This window comes from Etheostoma spectabile, unplaced genomic scaffold (genome assembly GCF_008692095.1).
Source record: "Etheostoma spectabile isolate EspeVRDwgs_2016 unplaced genomic scaffold, UIUC_Espe_1.0 scaffold00569848, whole genome shotgun sequence".
In the NCBI taxonomy this organism is placed as follows: domain Eukaryota; kingdom Metazoa; phylum Chordata; class Actinopteri; order Perciformes; family Percidae; genus Etheostoma; species Etheostoma spectabile.
The window spans coordinates 6,543-29,123 of record NW_022605369.1 but is presented as its reverse complement, the minus strand read 5'-3'; the positions used below and the strand labels follow the sequence as shown (position 1 = coordinate 29,123).

Below are 22,581 nucleotides of genomic sequence, written 5' to 3'. Positions count from 1 at the left end.
AGGCTGCTTCTGGAGTACGGGGCCAATGTGAACCCGTCCCTCACAGCCCTCACCGCCTCGCCCCTCCACGAGGCTGCATACAAGGTACCTGGTCTCAGGTCTCTGCAGGGTGAATCCAGACAGCTAGCTAGACTATCTGTCCCAACTGAGCACTATGGTTACCTGGTCTCAGATCTCTGCAGGGTAAATCCAGACAGCTAGCTAGACTATCTGTCCAATCTGAGGACTATGGGTTACCTGGTCCTCAGGGTCTCTGCAGGGTAAATCCAGACAGCTAGCTAGGACTATCTGTCCAATTGAGGACTATGGTTACCTGGTCCTCAGGTCTCTGCAGGGTAAATCCGACAGCCAGCTAGACTATCTGTCCAATGAGGACTATGGTTACCTGGTCCTCAGGTCTCTGCAGGGTAAATCCAGACTGCCAGCTAGACTATCTGCCAATCTGAGGGACTATGGTTACCTGGTCCTCAGATCTCTGCAGGTAAATCCAGACAGTAGCTAGACTATCTGTCCAATTGAGGACTATGGTGACCTGGTCCTCAGGTCTCTGCAGGGTAAATCCAGACAGCTAACTAGACTCTCCTGACCCCCTCAGACCTTTCCCTGTGTGTAAAGCGTCCCCCTTTCCTCTCAGGTAACGTTGCCGTAGTGAGGCTGATGATAGCCAGCGGCGCCAGGCTGAGGCTACCACGTCCACTTCGGTCCCCGCTCCACGCGCTTGTGCCAAGGGACACGTGGACTGTGTCCAGGAGTGCTCCATGAGGTCAGCGGGCCGGCTGCAGGTCCCAAAGGGGGGTAAGGATATCCCAGATGTCTGGGTTATTATGGGATACGTGTCGGACACGTGACGTCCTGTCTCTTATCCCTCGTGATGTCTTTGTCACTTTTTTTCCGATGTTTTTTCACTTTTCCGATGTTTTTGGCGTTTGTGTTCCCGATGTTTTTTCACTTTTTCCCGATGTTTTTGGCGTTTTTTTCCCGATGTTTTTTCACTTTTTCCGATGTTTTTGGCGTTTTTTCCCCGATGTTTTTTTCACTTTTCCCGATGTTTTTGTCTCTTTTTTTCATGTTTTTTTCACTTTTTCCGATGTTTGGCGTTTGTTTTTCATCACTTTTTCCGATGTTTTCGTCATTCTTTTCCGACGTTTTTGGCGCTTTTTTCATGTTTTTTTTTTCACTTTTTCCGATGTTTTGGCGGGTTTTTTTCGATGTTTTGGCGGATTTTTTTCATGTTTTTTTCACTTTTTCCGATGTTTTTGGCATTTTTTTCAAGTTTTTTTTTCAATTTCTTTCCCGATGTTTTTTTCACTTTTTTTCCATGTTTTGGGGATTTTTTTCCATGTTTTTGTCACTTTTCACAAGGGTTAAGAATAACAAAATAACGACCATATCCAACCAAACAGGTGTATCTCATCTGTCTGCAGGTGCCAGGGTGAACTCGGCGAGGTTCCACGAGGTGGCGCTGCACCACGCCGCCCGGGTGGGGACGGTGGACCTGATCGAGCTGTTGGTGGATTTCGGGGCCGATGTGAACGCCAGAGACACCCTGGACCGGAAGCCCGTGGACTACGCCACCCCCGCGTCCCCCGCCCACACCTGCCTCACGTTTCACGAAGGTGAGTTCACGTGAGCCAGACCCGCGGGGGGGTCAGCAAGTGTCCACAGAGCATTCCTGCCATGGCGCCATTTTGATGCTAACAAGCCATCACCTGCAGTTAGCATCCCATTGACCGCCATTCATTTTGGCCTCACTTTGACGCAAATAACTCCTGTTAACTAGCATGTTAGTTAGCAGTAATTAGCCTGTGCCTATGTTAATGTTAACTAGCATGTTAGTTAGCAGTAATTAGCCTGTGCCTATGTTGATGTTAACTAGCATGTTAGTTAGCAGTAATTAGACTGTGCCTATGTTGATGTTAACTAGCATGTTAGTTAGCAGTAATTAGCCTGTGCCTATGTTGATGTTAACTAGCATGTTAGTTAGCAGTAATTAGCCTGTGCCTATGTTGATGTTAACTAGCATGTTAGTTAGCAGTAATTAGACTGTGCCTATGTTGATGTTAACTAGCATGTTAGTTAGCAGTAATTAGCCTGTGCCTATGTTGATGTTAACTAGCAGTTAGTTAGCAGTAATTAGCCTGTGCCTATGTTAATGTTAACTAGCATGTTAGTTAGCAGTAATTAGCCTGTGCCTATGATAATGTTAACTAGCATGTTAGTTAGCAGTAATTAGCCTGTGCCTATGATAATGTTAACTAGCATGTTAGTTAGCAGTAATTAGCCTGTGCCTATGTTAATGTTAACTAGCATGTTAGTTAGCAGTAATTAGCCTGTGTCTATGTTGATGTTAACTTGCATGTTAGTTAGCAGTAATTAGCCTGTGCCTATGTTGATGTTAACTAGCATGTTAGTTAGCAGTAATTAGACTGTGCCTATGTTGATGTTAACTAGCATGTTAGTTAGCAGTAATTAGCCTGTGCCTATGTTGATGTTAACTAGCATGTTAGTTAGCAGTAATTAGCCTGTGCCTATGTTGATGTTAACTAGCATGTTAGTTAGCAGTAATTAGACTGTGCCTATGTGATGTTAACTAGCATGTTAGTTAGCAGTAATTAGCCTGTGCCTATGTTGATGTTAACTAGCATGTTAGTTAGCAGTAATTAGCCTGTGCCTATGTTAATGTAACTAGCATGTTAGTTAGCAGTAATTAGCCTGTGCCTATGATAATGTTAACTAGCATGTTAGTTAGCAGTAATTAGCCTGTGCCTATGTAATGTTAACTAGCATGTTTGTTACCAGTAATTAGCCTGTGCCTATGTTGATCTAACTAGCATGTTAGTTAGCAGTAATTAGCCTGTGCCTATGTTAATGTTAACTAGCATGTTAGTTAGCAGTAATTAGCTTGTGCCTATGTTAATGTTAACTAGCATGTTAGTTAGCAGTAATTAGCCTGTGCCTATGTTAATGTTAACTAGCATGTTAGTTAGCAGTAATTAGCCTGTGCCTATGATAATGTTAACTAGCATGTTAGTTAGCAGTAATTAGCCTGTGCCTATGTTAATGTTAACTAGCATGTTAGTTAGCAGTAATTAGCCTGTGTCTATGTTGATGTTAACCAGCATGTTAGTTAGCAGTAATTAGCCTGTGCCTATGTTGATGTTAACTAGCATGTTGGTTAGCAGTAATTAGCCTGTGCCTATGTTAATGTTGACTAGCATGTTAGTTAGCAGTAATTAGCCTGTGCCTATGATAATGTTAACTAGCATGTTAGTTAGCAGTAATTAGCCTGTGCCTATGTTAATGTTAACTAGCATGTTAGTTAGCAGTAATTAGCCTGTGCCTATGTTAATGTTAACTAGCATGTTAGTTAGCAGTAATTAGCCTGTGTCTATGTTGATGTTAACTAGCATGTTAGTTAGCAGTAATTAGCCTGTGCCTATGTTGATGTTAACTAGCATGTTGGTTAGCAGTAATTAGCCTGTGCCTATGTTAATGTTGACTAGCATGTTAGTTAGCAGTAATTAGCCTGTGCCTATGTTGATGTTAACTAGCATGTCAGTTAGCAGTAATTAGCCTGTGCCTATGTTGATATTAACTAGCATGTTACTTAGCAGTAATTAGCCTGTGCCTATGTTAATGTTAACTAGCATGTTACTTAGCAGTAAATAGCCTGTGTCTATGTTGTTGTTGACTAGCATGTTAGTTAGCAGTAATTAGCCTGTGTCTATATTAAAGTAAACTAGCATGTTTGTTACCAGTAATTAGCCTGTGCCTATGTTGATGTTAACTAGCATGTTAGTTAGCAGTATTAGCCTGTGCCTATGTTAATGTTAACTAGCATGTTAGTTAGCAGTAATTAGCTTGTGCCTATGTTAATGTTAACTAGCATGTTAGTTACCAGTAATTAGCCTGTGCCTATGTTAATGTTAACTAGCATGTTAGTTAGCAGTAATTAGCCTGTGCCTATGATAATGTTAACTAGCATGTTAGTTAGCAGTAATTAGCCTGTGCCTATGTTAATGTTAACTAGCATGTTAGTTAGCAGTAATTAGCCTGTGCCTATGTTGATGTTAACTAGCATGTTAGTTAGCAGTAATTAGACTGTGCCTATGTTGATGTTAACTAGCATGTTAGTTAGCAGTAATTAGCCTGTGCCTATGTTGATGTTAACTAGCATGTTAGTTAGCAGTAATTAGCCTGTGCCTATGTTGATGTTAACTAGCATGTTAGTTAGCAGTAATTAGACTGTGCCTATGTTGATGTTAACTAGCATGTTAGTTAGCAGTAATTAGCCTGTGCCTATGTTGATGTTAACTAGCATGTTAGTTAGCAGTAATTAGCCTGTGCCTATGTTAATGTTAACTAGCATGTTAGTTAGCAGTAATTAGCCTGTGCCTATGATAATGTTAACTAGCATGTTAGTTAGCAGTAATTAGCCTGTGCCTATGATAATGTTAACTAGCATGTTAGTTAGCAGTAATTAGCCTGTGCCTATGTTAATGTTAACTAGCATGTTAGTTAGCAGTAATTAGCCTGTGTCTATGTTGATGTTAACTTGCATGTTAGTTAGCAGTAATTAGCCTGTGCCTATGTTGATGTTAACTAGCATGTTAGTTAGCAGTAATTAGACTGTGCCTATGTTGATGTTAACTAGCATGTTAGTTAGCAGTAATTAGCCTGTGCCTATGTTGATGTTAACTAGCATGTTAGTTAGCAGTAATTAGCCTGTGCCTATGTTGATGTTAACTAGCATGTTAGTTAGCAGTAATTAGACTGTGCCTATGTTGATGTTAACTAGCATGTTAGTTAGCAGTAATTAGCCTGTGCCTATGTTGATGTTAACTAGCATGTTAGTTAGCAGTAATTAGCCTGTGCCTATGTTAATGTTAACTAGCATGTTAGTTAGCAGTAATTAGCCTGTGCCTATGATAATGTTAACTAGCATGTTAGTTAGCAGTAATTAGCCTGTGCCTATGTTAATGTTAACTAGCATGTTTGTTACCAGTAATTAGCCTGTGCCTATGTTGATCTTAACTAGCATGTTAGTTAGCAGTAATTAGCCTGTGCCTATGTTAATGTTAACTAGCATGTTAGTTAGCAGTAATTAGCTTGTGCCTATGTTAATGTTAACTAGCATGTTAGTTAGCAGTAATTAGCCTGTGCCTATGTTAATGTTAACTAGCATGTTAGTTAGCAGTAATTAGCCTGTGCCTATGATAATGTTAACTAGCATGTTAGTTAGCAGTAATTAGCCTGTGCCTATGTTAATGTTAACTAGCATGTTAGTTAGCAGTAATTAGCCTGTGTCTATGTTGATGTTAACCAGCATGTTAGTTAGCAGTAATTAGCCTGTGCCTATGTTGATGTTAACTAGCATGTTGGTTAGCAGTAATTAGCCTGTGCCTATGTTAATGTTGACTAGCATGTTAGTTAGCAGTAATTAGCCTGTGCCTATGATAATGTTAACTAGCATGTTAGTTAGCAGTAATTAGCCTGTGCCTATGTTAATGTTAACTAGCATGTTAGTTAGCAGTAATTAGCCTGTGCCTATGTAATGTTAACTAGCATGTTAGTTAGCAGTAATTAGCCTGTGTCTATGTTGATGTTAACTAGCATGTTAGTTAGCAGTAATTAGCCTGTGCCTATGTTGATGTTAACTAGCATGTTGGTTAGCAGTAATTAGCCTGTGCCTATGTTAATGTTGACTAGCATGTTAGTTAGCAGTAATTAGCCTGTGCCTATGTTGATGTTAACTAGCATGTCAGTTAGCAGTAATTAGCCTGTGCCTATGTTGATATTAACTAGCATGTTTACTTAGCAGTAATTAGCCTGTGCCTATGTTAATGTTAACTAGCATGTTACTTAGCAGTAAATAGCCTGTGTCTATGTTGTTGTTGACTAGCATGTTAGTTAGCAGTAATTAGCCTGTGTCTATATTAAAGTAAACTAGCATGTTTGTTACCAGTAATTAGCCTGTGCCTATGTTGATGTTAACTAGCATGTTAGTTAGCAGTAATTAGCCTGTGCCTATGTTAATGTTAACTAGCATGTTAGTTAGCAGTAATTAGCTTGTGCCTATGTTAATGTTAACTAGCATGTTAGTTACCAGTAATTAGCCTGTGCCTATGTTAATGTTAACTAGCATGTTAGTTAGCAGTAATTAGCCTGTGCCTATGATAATGTTAACTAGCATGTTAGTTAGCAGTAATTAGCCTGTGCCTATGTTAATGTTAACTAGCATGTTAGTTAGCAGTAATTAGCCTGTGTCTATATTAAAGTAAACTAGCATGTTAGTTAGCAGTAATTAGCCTGTGCCTATGTTGATGTTACTAGCATGTTAGTTAGCAGTAATTAGCCTGTGTCTATATTAAAGTAAACTAGCATGTTAGTTAGCAGTAATTAGCCTGTGTCTATTTAAAGTAACTAGCATGTTAGTTAGCAGTATTAGCCTGTGTCTATGCTAATGTTAACTAGCATGTTAGTTACCAGTAATTAGCCTGTGTCTATGTTAATGTTAACTAGCATGTTAGTTACCAGTAATTAGCCTGTGTCTATGTTAATGTTAACTAGCATGTTAGTTAGCAGTAATTAGCCTGTGCCTATGTTGATGTTGACTAGCATGTTAGTTAGCAGTAATTAGCCTGTGCCTATGTTGATGTTAACTAGCATGTTAGTTACCAGTAATTAGCCTGTGTCTATGTTAATGTTGTCCTTGTCTCGTCTCTCCAGGAAATACTCTGAGCCTGCAGCAGCTCTGTCGAATCGCCGTGAGGCTGCGGCTCGGCACCAAAGCCCCGGAGGTCATAGGTCAGCTGGACACGCCCCGCCGCATCCACAGCTACCTCCGGTACCGTGATCCTCCTGCAGGACTACACCGGGACACATGATCAGACCCATCAGGGTCAACGAGAGACCGGGTCTAATTAAAAAGAACCACTGTGGACAACATCTGCTCAATGCAAATATATATCGGACTCAGGATTGGATAGGGCGTCGTCATTAATGTCATTCATTTAGGTTGTTGAATAGTAATAAAGTGTTTATTAATGAGCGATTACATGAATCAGGAAATTAAAGGGACATTTCACCATTGGAGGAGATGACTATATCTGGAAATTGGGTCACTTATATGGAAGAAAATGTGAAATTTATTGTAAAATTGGTGCCTTCTTGGCTGAAAAACGCCAGAAAATGTCTTGTTGGCTCATGTGGATCAAAGACACCAAATCCAGAATGCACTTGGTTGGCTGCTCAGAGCCCACTCCCATACCCTATACCCCTACCCCATACACACAGACAGTGAGGCGTTCAACTCTAGTGGGTTTTATTGTCATTTTCAATCACATCACAAGTCTCTGGCTCTTGGACCCCTGGTCTTATTCACAAAGGGGAGTTTTATGACCCTCAATTCAGGACCTGCAGAGCAAAAGACCAGTGGGGCCACAAAGAGGGACTGGAACCAGATCCAGGATGTGTCTCTCTAACATCAACAATTCGCTTCTGACACATGCACATGGTTCAGGGGGAGGACTAGGGTCGGTTCAGGGGGGGACTGGAGTTGGTTCACGGGGGGACGGGACTGGGGTCGGTTCAGGGGTGGACTGGGGTCGGTTCAGGGGAGGACTGGGGTCGGTTCAGGGGGGGGGTACTGGGGTCGGTTCAGGGGGGGACTGGGGTCAGTTCAGGGGGGGACTGGGGTCGGTCAGGGGGGGACTGGGGTCGGTTCAGGGGGTGGACTGGGTCGGTTCAGGGGGGTGGACTGGGGTCGGTTCAGGGGAGGACTGGGGTCGGTTCAGGGGGGGGACTGGGGTCGGTTCAGGGAGTGGACTGGGGTCGGTTCAGGGGGTGGACTGGGGTCGGTTCAGGGGGGAGGACTAGGATCGGTTCTGGGGGGAGGACTAGGGTCGGTTCAGGGAGGGACTGGGGTCGGTTCAGGGGGTGGACTGCGGTTGGTTCAGGGGGGAGGACTAGGGTCGGTTCAGAGGGACTGGGGTCGGTTCAGGGAGGGACTGGGGTCGGTTCAGGGGGGGACGGGACTGGGGTCGGTTCAGGGGGGTACTAGGGTCGGTTCAGGGAGGGACTGGGGTCGGTTCAGGGGAGGACTGGGGTCGGTTCAGGGGGGGACTGGGGTCGGTTCAGGGAGTGGACTGGGGTCGGTTCAGGGGGTGGACTGGGGTCGGTTCAGGGGGAGGACTAGGATCGGTTCTGGGGGGAGGGACTAGGGTCGGTTCAGGGAGGGACTGGGGTCGGTTCAGGGAGGGACTGGGGTCGGTTCAGGGGGGAGGACTGGGGTCGGTTCAGGGGGGGAGGACTAGGGTCGGTTCAGGGAGGGTCTGGGGTCGGTTCAGGGAAGGACTGGGGTCGGTTCAGGGGGAGGACTAGGGTCGGTTCAGGGGGGGACTGGAGTCGGTTCAGGGAGGGACTGGGGTCAGTTCAGGGGGGGACGGGACTGGGGTCGGTTCAGGGGGGTACTAGGGTCGGTTCAGGGAGGGACTGGGTCGGTTCAGGGGGGAGGACTAGGGTCGGTTCAGAGGGACTGGGGTCGGTGGACTGGGGTCGGTTCAGGGGGGAGGACTGGGTCGGTTCAGGGGGGACTGGGGTCAGTTCAGGGGAGGACTGGGGTCGGTTCAGGGGGGTGACTAGGGTTGACCAGGACTGACTGGGCCTTCTTCAGGGACCTGGTCTCGTAGACAGAGTTTAAGTCAGTCAGAAGGTTTTGGGAGATCTTGCCTACACACCTTAACTACATCTCACAGCCTGTTGTCCACTCGCCATCCTAAAAATCGAGCGCCTGTTAGCTTAGCTTCAAAATGGCCGACGCTGAAGAGTCCAAAACCTGCAGAACTACCTGGTTTGTAGTCCACAGCCGCTGGGGGGGGGGGGGGGGGGAACAAATCCCAGACACACAACACTGAGATCTCCGTCTCAGGGGGGACGTGAGTGAGGGAAAGACGGTCATTTGAAAAGACTACTGGGTCTCTATTGATACCTAGCTTAATGCTAATTGGGGAGTATCCTTTAAGGTTCATAGCCAATCAGATTCAAACGATCTCTTTTGAATATGCAGCAAATATAGGAATAGTTTTCAAAAAATATATGTTTGTACAAAATGTTGCCACAATAAAGACATTATTATCCCAAACTTGTTCTTGTTCCCAGTTGTATTTTCATATGTGAGAACTGGAATATTTGGACCTTTATAGTTGATTTAGTATTAAAAAGCATCCTAAAAGGTCCTAATTTATCTAAAAGTGATTAAAAGAAGACGTTCTATGGGTTAAATGTGTGAGTTTCAGAAAGTACAAAAAAAATGAACGTAAGTTAAATCTTAAAAGTAAGAAGTCTGACCAAAAGAAACGTCTTTAGCCTTGCGTGGAAGCTTTTTACGCGTAAAAACTACATGTCCCAGCATGCTCTGTGTGGTCCAGCTATGTCACGTGACTCGTGTAGACACTAGACGAACAGCCGCGTCTCTGCGGCTGCTTAAGCGTCGTAAATTGGGATTTTTTTATATAAAAGACAGGATGGAGATTGAAATTGCTCGTCCGTATTTCTTTGGAGACATCGGTGAGTGTGACGTAAAGACGATATAACCGGGGAAACGGGCGCTTTTTGGGGTCCCCCTGACCCAGTTTGACGTCGGTACGTAGCTAGCTGTAATGCTAACGTGCTAGCAACCACTAAAGGAGGGGCGAGTGTGCGTCGGAGGCACGGGTTCGAATCCCGCCGGTGGCTCTTTGCTGCGTGTCATCTTTTCTCTTCCCTTTCCTAAACTGTATAACACTATTAAATGAAAAATAAAAACTAAAAAAAACCTCTTAAAGTTATCTTTTAAAAAAAACAACAACATTGTATATTTGCGCCCACTTAAAATTCAAGGTGAATGTCTAAGGTTGTTGACATGTGTTGATTATTGCAATGCAAATGTGAAATTACAGTTGTCAATGTGCAGTATTTCACGAGACATTTACTAGAAATAATGTGAAAGGCGGAGACAATGATGATGATACACTGTACCACTGCAAAACACGTAATTTATAGAGCTATATTAATAAACTCTGCTACATGAGGTGTACGTTAAACGAGACAGTTATAGCAACGCTACAATACAAAGCAGACCGACTACACATTTAGGATGTTAGTTATTCACCATAACACAAGAACGACAACGGGTGAAAATGTCAAATATAATAGAGTAGTCTCTTTTTTTTGTCACTGGACACGTACAATAGATTTGGATGCAGTTATTTCAGTGGAAAACATCTGCAAAAGGTGGATAGATAAATATAGAAGAGCCTCTAAAAGTCACTATAAAAATATATATTTAAAAAAGACACTAAAATGTAGACATAAGCACACGTTTAGAGCTGGGCGACAGACAGGTGGAGAAAGTAGGAAGACATGCAGGAGATCGCCACAGGCGGGATTCGAACCCTCGACCTCTGAGTCGAGGCATAAATCTTTTAATACATGTGTGCCAACCAGGCTACATGATATGGATTTAATTTTTTAAGATTATTTTTGGGCTTTTACGCCTTTTAATTTGATTGGACAGCTAGGTGGAGAAAGTAGGAAGACATGCAGGAGATCGCCACAGGCGGGATTCGAACCCTCGACCTCTGAGTCGAGGCATAAATCTCTTAATATATGTGTGCCAACCCAGCTACATGATATGGATTTTCTTTTGTAAGCATATTTTTGGGCTTTTACACCTTTTAATTTGATAGGACAGCTAGGTGGAGAAAGGGGGGAAGACATGCAGGAGATCGCCACAGGCGGGATTCGAACCCTCGACCTCTGCATTGAGGCACAAACCTCATTATAAGAGAGCTTGCTCTACCATGGAGCCAACCCAGATACTTGATATGGATATTTTTATTATGTTCTGGGCTTTTTTGAGGCAGTGGGAACTGTAAAGCTCATCCAGGGAGGGGAGAGTAGAACTCTACCACTACTCTCTAAACCAGGGTTTCCCAAACCTTTTCAGCTCAAGACCCAAAAGAGAGATTTTGAGATATCAGCCAGCTGATCTAGTCTAGGTTCGGTTTTTGAAAGTGCCCCATGCTGAGGCCATGCTGAGGCCATTTTGAGGCCATGCTGAGGCCATTTTGAGGCCATGCTGAGGCCATGCTGAGGCCATGCTGAGGCCATTTTAAGGCCATTTTAAGGTCATGCTGAGGTCATGCTGAGGCCATGTTGAGGCCATGTTGAGGCCATGCTGAGGCCATGTTGAGGCCATGCTGAGGCCATTTTAAGGTCATGCTGAGGTCATGCTGAGGCCATTTTGAGGCCATGTTGAGGCCATGCTGAGGCCATGCTGAGGCCATGCTGAGGCCATTTTAAGGCCATGCTGAGGCCATGCTGAGGCCATTTTAAGGCCATTTTGAGGCCATGCTGAGGTCATGCTGAGGCCATGCTGAGGCCATTTTAAGGCCATTTTGAAGCCATGTTGAGGCCATGCTGAGGCCATTTTGAGGCCATGCTGAGGCCATGCTGAGGCCATTTTAAGGCCATGCTGAGGCCATGCTGAGGCCATTTTAAGGCCATGCTGAGGCCATTTTAAGGCCATGCTGAGGCCATGCTGAGGCCATTTTAAGGCCATGCTGAGGCCATGCTGAGGCCATTTTAAGGCCATGCTGAGGCCATTTTAAGGCCATGCTGAGGCCATGCTGAGGCCATTTTAAGGCCATTTTGAAGCCATGTTGAGGCCATGCTGAGGCCATTTTAAGGCCATGTTGAGGCCATGCTGAGGCCATTTTAAGGCCATGCTGAGGCCATGCTGAGGCCATTTTAAGGCCATGCTGAGGCCATTTTAAGGCCATGCTGAGGCCATGCTGAGGCCATTTTAAGGCCATGCTGAGGCCATGCTGAGGCCATTTTAAGGCCATGCTGAGGCCATTTTAAGGCCATGCTGAGGCCATTTTAAGGCCATGCTGAGGCCATTTTAAGACAGAGGCCATGCTGAGGCCATGCTGAGCATTTAGTCTGTTCTCTGCCAATTGCCCTGAAACACAGGTGACAACGCTGCCTTGAACCCCGCAGGCTGCTGGTCCGAGAGAACCGAGGTGCACCAGGCGGCGTCCCTCGGCCAGACGTCCCAGCTGCAGCGTCTCATCCGAAGCGGGGCGTCGGTCAACGTGGTGGCGGTGGACTCCATCACGCCGCTGCACGAGGCCTGCGTCCGGGGACAGGCCCAGTGTGTCCGGCTGCTGCTGGACGCCGGAGCCCAGGTGAGATGAGATCGGGGGACATGGGGGACTTAAAAAAAGAAGAAATGGCTATAATGTACATGCATGTGTGTCCCATAATGCGTCTCAGGTGGACGCGAGGAACGTGGACGGCAGCACCCCGCTGTGTGACGCCTGCTCAGCCGGGAGTCTGGAGTGTGTCCGTCTTCTGCTGGACCACGGGGCCAAGACCAACCCCGCCCTCACGTCCCGCACCGCCTCCCCCCTCCACGAGGCCTGCATGGGGGGTGGGTCCCTGTGTGAAGCTCTTTTATTTCATCAGTCTCTAATAGGACACCATTAAACATGGAAGTGGGGTTTTTGTCATAATTCATGTTAAAAATCCACAATGGAAACAACGTCTCATATCTAGAATAATGTCTTCATGTTGCCCTCATGCTGTCTTCATGATATCTTCATGTTGTCCTCATGCTGTCTTCATGATATCTTCATGTTGTCCTCATGCTGTCTTCATGATATCTTCATGTTGTCCTCATGCTGTCTTCATGATATCTTCATGTTGTCCTCATGCTGTCTTCATGATATCTTCATGTTGTCCTCATGCTGTCTTCATGCTTTCCTCGTGTTGCCCTCGTGTTGTCCTCATGTTGTCCTCATGTTGCCTTCCTGTTGTCCCCATGTTGCCCTCATGTTGTCTTCATGTTGTCCTCATGTTGCCCTCATGTTGTCCTCATGTTGTCCTCATGTTGCCTTCCTGTTGTCCCCATGTTGTCCTCATGTTGTCCTCATGTTGTCTTCATGTTGTCTTCATGTTGCCTTCCTGTTGTCCCCATGTTGTCCCCATGTTGTCCTCATGTTGCCCTCATGTTGTCCCCATGTTGTCCTCATGTTGTCCTCATGATGTTCTCATGTTGTCCTCATGTTGTCCTCATGTTGTCCCCATGTTGTCCCCATGTTGTCCTCATGTTGCCCTCATGCTGTCCTCATGCTGTTGTCTTCATGTTGCCCTCATGTTGTCCTCATGTTGTCCTCATGTTGTCCTCATGCTGTCTTCATGATATCTTCATGTTGTCCTCATGCTGTCTTCATGCTTTCCTCGTGTTGCCCTCGTGTTGTCCTCATGTTGTCCTCATGTTGCCTTCCTGTTGTCCCCATGTTGCCCTCATGTTGTCTTCATGTTGTCCTCATGTTGCCCTCATGTTGTCCTCATGTTGTCCTCATGTTGCCTTCCTGTTGTCCCCATGTTGTCCTCATGTTGTCCTCATGTTGTCCTCATGTTGTCTTCATGTTGTCTTCATGTTGCCTTCCTGTTGTCCCCATGTTGTCCCCATGTTGTCCTCATGTTGCCCTCATGTTGTCCCCATGTTGTCCTCATGTTGTCCTCATGTTGTCCTCATGATGTTCTCATGTTGTCCTCATGTTGTCCTCATGTTGTCCCCATGTTGTCCCCATGTTGTCCTCATGTTGCCCTCATGCTGTCCTCATGCTGTTCTCATGTTGTTCTCATGTTGTCCTCATGTTGTCTTCATGTTGCCCTCATGTTGTCTTCATGTTGCCCTCATGTTGTCCTCATGTTGTCCTCATGTTGTCCCCATGTTGTCCCCATGTCATCCTCATGTTGTCCTCATGTTGTCCTCATGTTGTCTTCATGTTGTCTTCATGTTGTCCCCATGTTGTCCCCATGTTGTCCTCATGTTGCCCCATGTTGTCCCCATGTCATCCTCATGTTGTCCCCATGTTGTCCCCATGTTGTCTTCATGTTGTCTTCATGTTGCCTTCCTGTTGTCCCCATGTTGTCCTCATGTTGTCCTCATGTTGTCCTCATGTTGTCTTCATGTTGTCTTCATGTTGCCTTCCTGTTGTCCCCATGTTGTCCTCATGTTGTCCTCATGTTGTCCCCATGTTGTCCTCATGTTGTCCTCATGTTGTCCTATATCAATGTTCTTTTTAATTCCCCAAAATAACATGATTGATTCCAACGCTCTTTGCCAAGTACAAATCTCTACTTTCATTAATTTTGGGTCTTATTCTATTTTATAGCATTGTAAAACAAAGTGAAGTGTTGTTGAAATAGTGTTGAGTAAAAGTTGACATATTCCAGTCTGTGATTATCATCAACATCCATTCCTTTAATTTGAGTCTAAATTATTAGCCCTCTTATTTTTTAATATGTATTCTCTGTCCATGTTTCAGGGAACTCTGAGTGTGTGAAGCTGCTGATCGCCACGGGTGCTCGCCTGGAGGCGTACGACCTTTACTACGGGACCCCGCTACACGTAGCGTGTGCTAACCAACACACACACTGTGTTAAGGAGCTGCTCAATGCAGGTGAGCGCTATGGGGGGGGGGGGGGGGGGGGGGGTATGTTGCATGGCTTCAAAGTTGCTTCTTGCTTCTCAGATTTCTGTGGGATTAAATTAGGGAGAGAGCGATTATCGGCCCTGGAGGATCATCAGTGTTTTATTTGCCTGTTAATTGATAAAGTTGATGAATTAAAATCCAATTTTAATTGTGTCCTATAGAGACGGACGCATTCCCTGAACGTAGATGTTATCTCAGCTGCGGGTAATTGAGATAAAGACAATATTTGGTAATGGATTATGAAGTAAAACTGTATTTCAGACTTGTTTTTAAAACCCCAAGTAAGGTCCCGAAGGGGAAGACAACACAAGGGTTGAATAAGTGCTTAAAGGTCCAATGTGTAGGAACTTCTCCCATCAAGCGTTGAGATCGCCAGCAACTCTAAAATCCCAGGAACATCACCATGAGATCTTATCAACTCTAAAATCCCAGGAACATCTGGAAAACCACCATGAGATCGTCATCAACTCTAAAATCCTAGGAACATCACCATGAGATCTTATCAACTCTAAAATCCCAGGAACATCACCATGAGATCTTATCAACTCTAAAATCCCAGGAACATCACCATGAGATCTTATCAACTCTAAAATCCCAGGAACGTCTGGAACACTACCATGAGATCGCCATCAACTCTAAAATCCCAGGAACATCAGGAACATCCCCATGAGATCGCCATCAAGTCTAAAATCCTAGGAACATCACCATGAGATCTTATCAACTCTAAAATCCCAGGAACATCTGGAACACCACCATGAGATCGCCATCAACTCTAAAATCCTAGGAACATCACCATGAGATCTTATCAACTCTAAAATCCCAGGAACATCACCATGAGATCTTATCAACTCTAAAATCCCAGGAACATCACCATGAGATCTTATCAACTCTAAAATCCCAGGAACGTCTGGAACACCACCATGAGATCGCCATCAACTCTAAAATCCCAGGAACATCAGGAACATCCCCATGAGATCGCCATCAAGTCTAAAATCCTAGGAACATCACCATGAGATCTTATCAACTCTAAAATCCCAGGAACATCTGGAACACCACCATGAGATCGCCATCAACTCTAAAATCCTAGGAACATCACCATGAGATCTTATCAACTCTAAAATCCCAGGAACATCACCATGAGATCTTATCAACTCTAAAATCCCAGGAACGTCTGGAACACCACCATGAGATCGCCATCAACTCTAAAATCCCAGGAACGTCAGGAACATCACCATGAGATCGCCATCAAGTCTAAAATCCTAGGAACATCACCATGAGATCTTATCAACTCTAAAATCCCAGGAACATCTGGAACACCACCATGAGATCGCCATCAACTCTAAAATCCCAGGAACGTCTGGAACACTACCATGAGATCGCCATCAACTCTAAAATCCCAGGAACATCTGGAACACCGCCATGAGATCGCCATCAACTCTAAAATCCCAGGAACATCTGGAACATCACCATGAGATCGCCATCAACTCTAAAATCCCAGGAACATCTGGAACACCACCATGAGATCGCCATCAACTCTAAAATCCCAGGAACGTCTGGAACACCGCCATGAGATCGCCATCAACTCTTAAATCCCAGGAACATCTGGAACACCGCCATGAGATCGCCATCAACTCTAAAATCCCAGGAACGTCTGGAACACTACCATGAGATCGCCATCAACTCTAAAATCCCAGGAACATCTGGAACACCACCATGAGATCGCCATCAACTCTAAAATCCCAGGAACGTCTGGAACACCGCCATGAGATCGCCATCAACTCTTAAATCCCAGGAACATCTGGAACACCGCCATGAGATCGCCATCAACTCTAAAATCCCAGGAACGTCTGGAACACTACCATGAGATCACCATCAACTCTAAAATCCCAGGAACGTCTGGAACACCACCACAAGATCGCCATCAACTCTAAAATCCCAGGAACGTCTGGAACACCACCATGAGATCGCCATCAACTCTAAAATCCCAGGAACATCTGGAACACCACCATGAGATCGCCATCAACTCTAAAATCCCAGGAACATCTAAAATCCCAGGAACATAAGGAACACCACCACGAGATCGCCATCAACTCCAAAATCCCAGGAACATCTAAAATCCCAGGAACATCTGGAACACCACCACGAGATCGCCATCAACTCCAAAATCCCAGGAACATCTAAAATCCCAGGAACGTCTGGAACACCACCACGAGATCGCCATCAACTGTAAAATCCCAGGAACGTCTGGAACATCACCACGAGATTGCCATCAACTCTAAAATCCCAGGAACATCTGGAACACCGCCATGAGATCGCCATCAACGCTAAAATCCCAGGAACGTCTGGAACACCACCACGAGATCGCCATCAACTCTAAAATCCCAGGAACGTCTGGAACACCACCATGAGATCGCCATCAACTCTAAAATCCCAGGAACATCTGGAACACCGCCATGAGATCGCCATCAACTCTAAAATCCCAGGAACATCTGGAACACCGCCATGAGATCGCCATCAACTCTAAAATCCCAGGAACGTCTGGAACACCACCACGAGATCGCCATCAACTCTAAAATCCCAGGAACGTCTGGAACACCACCATGAGATCGCCATCAACTCTAAAATCCCAGGAACATCTGGAACACCACCATGAGATCGCCATCAACTCTAAAATCCCAGGAACATCTAAAATCCCAGGAACATAAGGAACACCACCACGAGATCGCCATCAACTCCAAAATCCCAGGAACATCTAAAATCCCAGGAACGTCTGGAACACCACCACGAGATCGCCATCAACTCTAAAATCCCAGGAACGCCTGGAACACCACCACGAGATCGCCATCAACTCTAAAATCCCAGGAACGTCTGGAACACCACCACGAGATCGCCATCAACTCTAAAATCCCAGGAACATCTGGAACACCACCATGAGATCGCCATCAACTCTAAAATCCCAGGAACATCTAAAATCCCAGGAACATAAGGAACACCACCACGAGATCGCCATCAACTCCAAAATCCCAGGAACATCTAAAATCCCAAGAACATCTGGAACACCACCACGAGATCGCCATCAACTCCAAAATCCCAGGAACATCTAAAATCCCAGGAACGTCTGGAACACCACCACGAGATCGCCATCAACTCCAAAATCCCAGGAACATCTAAAATCCCAGGAACATCTGGAACACCACCACGAGATCGCCATCAACTCTAAAATCCCAGGAACGTCTGGAACACCACCACGAGATCGCCATCAACTCTAAAATCCCAGGAACGTCTGGAACACCGCCATGAGATCGCCATGTAAATGTAAATGTGCTGTATTTATATAGCGCTTTTCCAGTCTTAACAACTGCTCAAAGCGCTTTTACATCTACAGGATACATTCACCATTCACACACATTCATACACTGTGGCCGGGGCTGCCATACATGGTGCCACCTGCTCATCAGATATACATTCATACACACTCACACTCCGATGCGCAGCACCGGGGGCAACTCGGGGTTCAGTGTCTTGCCCAAGGACACTTCGACAATGACTGCAGGGGCAGGGATCGAACCACCAACCTTCCGATTGGCAGGCAACCGCTCTACCACTGAGCCACAGCCGCCATCAACTCTAAAATCCCAGGAACATCTGAAATACACCACCATGAGATCGCCATCAACTCCAAAATCCCAGGAACATCTAAAATCCCAGGAACATCTGGAACACCACCACGAGATCGCCATCAACTCTAAAATCCCAGGAACATCTGGAACACCACCACGAGATTGCCATCAACTCTAAAATCCCAGGAACATCTAAAATCCCAGGAACATCTGAAATACACCACCATGAGATCGCCATCAACTCCAAAATCCCAGGAACATCTAAAATCCCAGGAACATCTGGAACACCACCACGAGATCGCCATCAACTCTAAAATCCCAGGAACGTCTGGAACACCACCACGAGATCGCCATCAACTCTAAAATCCCAGGAACATCTGGAACATCACCACGAGATCGCCATCAACTCTAAAATCTCAGGAACATCTGGAAGATGCCCAGATTGACCTTATTTAAAGAGCTGCCATTAACGCCCTTTTCCCTTCCAGGTGCTAAGGTGAACGCCGCCCGGCTACACGAGACGCCGCTGCACCACGCTGCTAAGAACACCCAGGTGGAGATGGTGAAGATGCTGGTGGAGTTCGGGGCCAACGTCCACGCCCGAGACCAGCACAACAGGAGACCCGTGGACTACGCCGCGCCCGGGTCGCCCTCGGCCACCTGCCTCCACTTTTACGAGAGTAGGTCACTCACGGAAAAGGCAACAAACCGTACCGTGGAGATGTTTTTTTATCGTTTCTTCACAACTTTATTGGGAAAAAAATACATCCAAACATAGGACATTTCAGACACTTGGTCAAATCATGCTCCAGAGAAACAATAATAGCATTTAAAATAAATAAAGAAGTAGTGTTTATAGCCATTTTCTTTAGAGGGGATGATTGAGCAATATAAAACTACAATGCCACAAAACTAATATACAGTGTAATTAAAAAGTCCACCTTACAAAATGACAGTTTTTTGAGTGTTTATACGTCTGACGGACTTAATTAAGTCCTTGGGTTTTCATAACGAAGCGGTGAAATTGGGCGTAGCACTTGAATTCAACGTTGAAATTCTGATTTTGAAAATGAAAACCTAAAAACTCTTACATTCAACACTGATATCATGATGGGTTTTACACAACATTTAATGCGTCATTTGAGTTGTAAAGATGTAGCTTTGCAGGTTATATAATGTAAAGTGTCGGTGTACTTTTTTAATCCTCATGTTGTCCCCATGTTGTCCCCATGTTGTCCTCCTGTTGTCCCTCATGTTGTCCCCATGTTGTCTTCATGTTGCCCTCATGTTGTCTTCATGTTGCCCTCATGTTGCCCTCATGTTGTCTTCATGTTGCCCTCATGTTGTCTTCATGTTGCCCTCATGTTGCCCTCATGTTGCCCTCATGTTGTCTTCATGTTGTCTTCATGTTGCCCTCATGTTGTCTTCATGTTGTCCTCATGTTGTCCTCATGTTGCCCTCATGTTGTCTTCATGTTGTCTTCATGTTGTCTTCATGCTGTCTTCATGCTGTCCTCATGTTGTCCTCATGTTTCCCTCATGTTGTCTTCATGTTGTCTTCATGTTGCCCTCATGTTGCCCTCATGTTGTCTTCATGCTGTCTTCATGTTGCCCTCATGCTGTCTTCATGTTGCCCTCATGTTGCCCTCATGTTGTCTTCATGTTGTCTTCATGTTGTCTTCATGCTGTCTTCATGCTGTCCTCATGTTGTCCTCATGTTGCCCTCATGTTGTCTTCATGTTGTCTTCATGTTGCCCTCATGTTGCCCTCATGTTGCCCTCATGTTGTCTTCATGCTGTCTTCATGTTGCCCTCATGCTGTCTTCATGTTGTCCTCATGTTGTCTTCATGTTGTCTTCATGTTGTCTTCATGTTGCCCTCATGTTGCCCTCATGTTGCCCTCATGTTGTCCTCATGTTGTCCTCATGTTGCCCTCATGTTGCCCTCATGTTGTCCTCATGTTGTCTTCATGTTGTCTTCATGTTGTCCTCATGTTGTCCTCATGTTGCCCTCATGTTGTCTTCATGTTGTCTTCATGTTGTCTTCATGCTGTCTTCATGATGTCCTCATGTTGTCCTCATGTTGCCCTCATGTTGCCCTCATGTTGTCTTCATGTTGCCCTCATGTTGCCCTCATGTTGCCCTCATGTTGTCTTCATGTTGTCCTCATGTTGCCCTCATGTTGTCTTCATGTTGTCCTCATGTTGTCTTCATGTTGCCCTCATGTTGCCCTCATGTTGCCCTCATGTTGCCCTCATGTCGTCCTCATGTCGTCCTCATGTCGCCCTCATGTTGTCTTCATGTTGTCTTCATGCTGTCTTCATGCTGTCCTCATGTTGTCCTCATGTTGTCCTCATGTTGTCCCCATGTTGTCCTCATGCTGTCCTCATGTCGTCCTCATGTTGCCCTCATGTTGCCCTCATGTTGCCCTCATGTTGTCCTCATGTTGTCTTCATGTTGTCCTCATGTTGCCCTCATGTTGTCTTCATGTTGTCCTCATGTTGCCCTCACGTTGTCCTCATGTTGCCCTCATGTTGCCCTCATGTTGCCCTCATGTTGTCTTCATGTTGTCCTCATGTTGTCCTCATGTTGCCCTCATGTTGTCTTCATGTTGTCCTCATGTCGCCCTCACGTTGTCCTCATGTAAAGATGTAGCTTTGCAGGTTATATATATTGTGTAAAATGTCGACGTGTACTTCTTTAATCTTATTGGTCCAGTGTAGATCTCATAGTGTGTAGTTGGTGTAACGTCAACGTCTCACCAGCAGGTGGCAGGCAAGGATTGCATGTCAAGTCCAGGAAATGTCTCAGACTGATGACACCCGTTGTTTACCATGGTGCTCATATATATATATATATATACACACACACACACACACACACACACACACACACACACACACACACACCAATCGCCAATTAACTTATGCTGGAGATTGTACAAGCAAGAAGCAACCCTCAGATAGATTTCGTAATGCACCTTGTTAATGTTTACATTAAGACTTTAAAGTACTCTTTCCTGAACCGTACCAACACTATATATTAACATATTTGACATTTTAAAGATTGATTTCAGTATTTTATGAATCCACCATCATCCAGATCACTCGGACAAAGATCGGTTTCGTTCGGTTGTCCAGTTGACAAGTTTTAGCTCATTGATGTATCCATATTCCACACCTATTACCCATTAAAAGGAGGAAGACTTATGACTAAATTAGTAATAAAATGAACCATATCCAGGCAGTTAAGGTTGGTTTCAAAGAGTGCTAAAAGGTTGTATTTAACAGGGAAAGACATTGTCGATGTTAATGTCCCGCCCTGTTAATTAAAGGGATTTTCTTACTTTTTTCACGTTTGTTTTTCATAATTCGTCTTCCTTTCCTTATACTATATTCTCTTCCATGAGCTAACTCCTTGTTGTTGTTGTCGTCCTGTCCATAGCCACCCCCATGACCCTGCAGCAGCTCAGCAGGCTGGCGGTGAGGAGGACGCTGGGCACCAGAGCTCTGGGGGTCATGGGTCAACTCCACGTACCCAAGCTCCTCATCCGCTACCTGTGCTACCAGTAACCCCGAGGACCACCGATGGGGGACTCTCAAAGAGCTGCAAACCACAGCAAAGGTGCCACGGCTTTAGTAGACATCAGTGTTTAGTCAGAAGCACAAGGTTTCTCTTCAAAGCTACACTTTGACCCCAAGACTTGGCTAGCTCAAAGTCCCAGGGGGGTGAGAGAGACGAGGATCCCAGCTCCCAAGTCCTGGATTGCCCAAAATGTCATTCTCTATTGACTTGTCGTCCGGTTCTGGATCTGGATCGTGGATCTTTTGAGATGCAAACATACCGACACATGCATAGAAATGATAATCCTAAAATAGAAGCTCCAAATGGTCTCCTTAACAGCAGCTTCTTGTGGAAAAAGCCGCTCTCAGCACTGGAAACCATCCCAGTCTCTATTTCGGGTTGATAAACAAGAGGATTTTAAAAGGTCTTTGCAGCATATACAGTACAAGTCTTAACAGCATTAATGTCTAAATGATAGAAGCGTAACTTACACTACAAGAAGAGGGTATTTCTAATATGAGAGACCATTTAGATGTTTTTTTTATTATTTGAACTAGAGAACATGTGTCAAAGCTCAGGTGGAGGCGTGGTTTTTGGTGGAAATTGTCTGAGACCGGTTCTTATACCTGAATTTGCTTATTGGCCAATACCAAGTATGGATCCGATACCTGTGTGTCCTATTATGATTTAACTGCTGTATACTACAATCTATGGATATATGGATGTGATATGATTTCTATTTTTGTTGTTGGTCCGGCTCAGGTTGAACTTTTGGTGACAAAAACTCTTTTATAATCCAGTTTGACAGTCAGTCGTAATGGAGAAAGAACCCAAATCAACTTATTTAAAGT

The 22,581-nt window shown here is 45.0% G+C and overlaps 2 protein-coding genes across 2 annotated transcripts; both read left to right on the top strand.

Annotated features, from left to right (window-relative positions):
• Positions 1-6: 6 nt before the first annotated feature.
• LOC116685461 (ankyrin repeat and SOCS box protein 13-like) lies at positions 7-7,114 on the top strand (the record flags this gene model as incomplete). The annotated part of the gene is given in 6 exon segments (XM_032510507.1): positions 7-91; positions 635-680; positions 682-702; positions 704-741; positions 1,404-1,616; positions 6,730-7,114. Coding segments are annotated over 6 exon segments (561 nt in total), but the record flags the coding sequence as incomplete, so codon positions are not given.
• Positions 7,115-9,433: 2,319 nt separating this feature from the next.
• LOC116685463 (ankyrin repeat and SOCS box protein 13) lies at positions 9,434-21,753 on the top strand. The gene is made up of 6 exons (XM_032510508.1): positions 9,434-9,567; positions 12,043-12,230; positions 12,319-12,475; positions 14,382-14,516; positions 18,658-18,849; positions 21,611-21,753. Exons 1-6 carry the CDS (start codon positions 9,525-9,527, stop codon positions 21,736-21,738), a joined length of 843 nt encoding a protein of 280 aa, XP_032366399.1. The 5' UTR covers positions 9,434-9,524; the 3' UTR covers positions 21,739-21,753.
• The last annotated feature ends 828 nt before the right edge of the window (positions 21,754-22,581 follow it).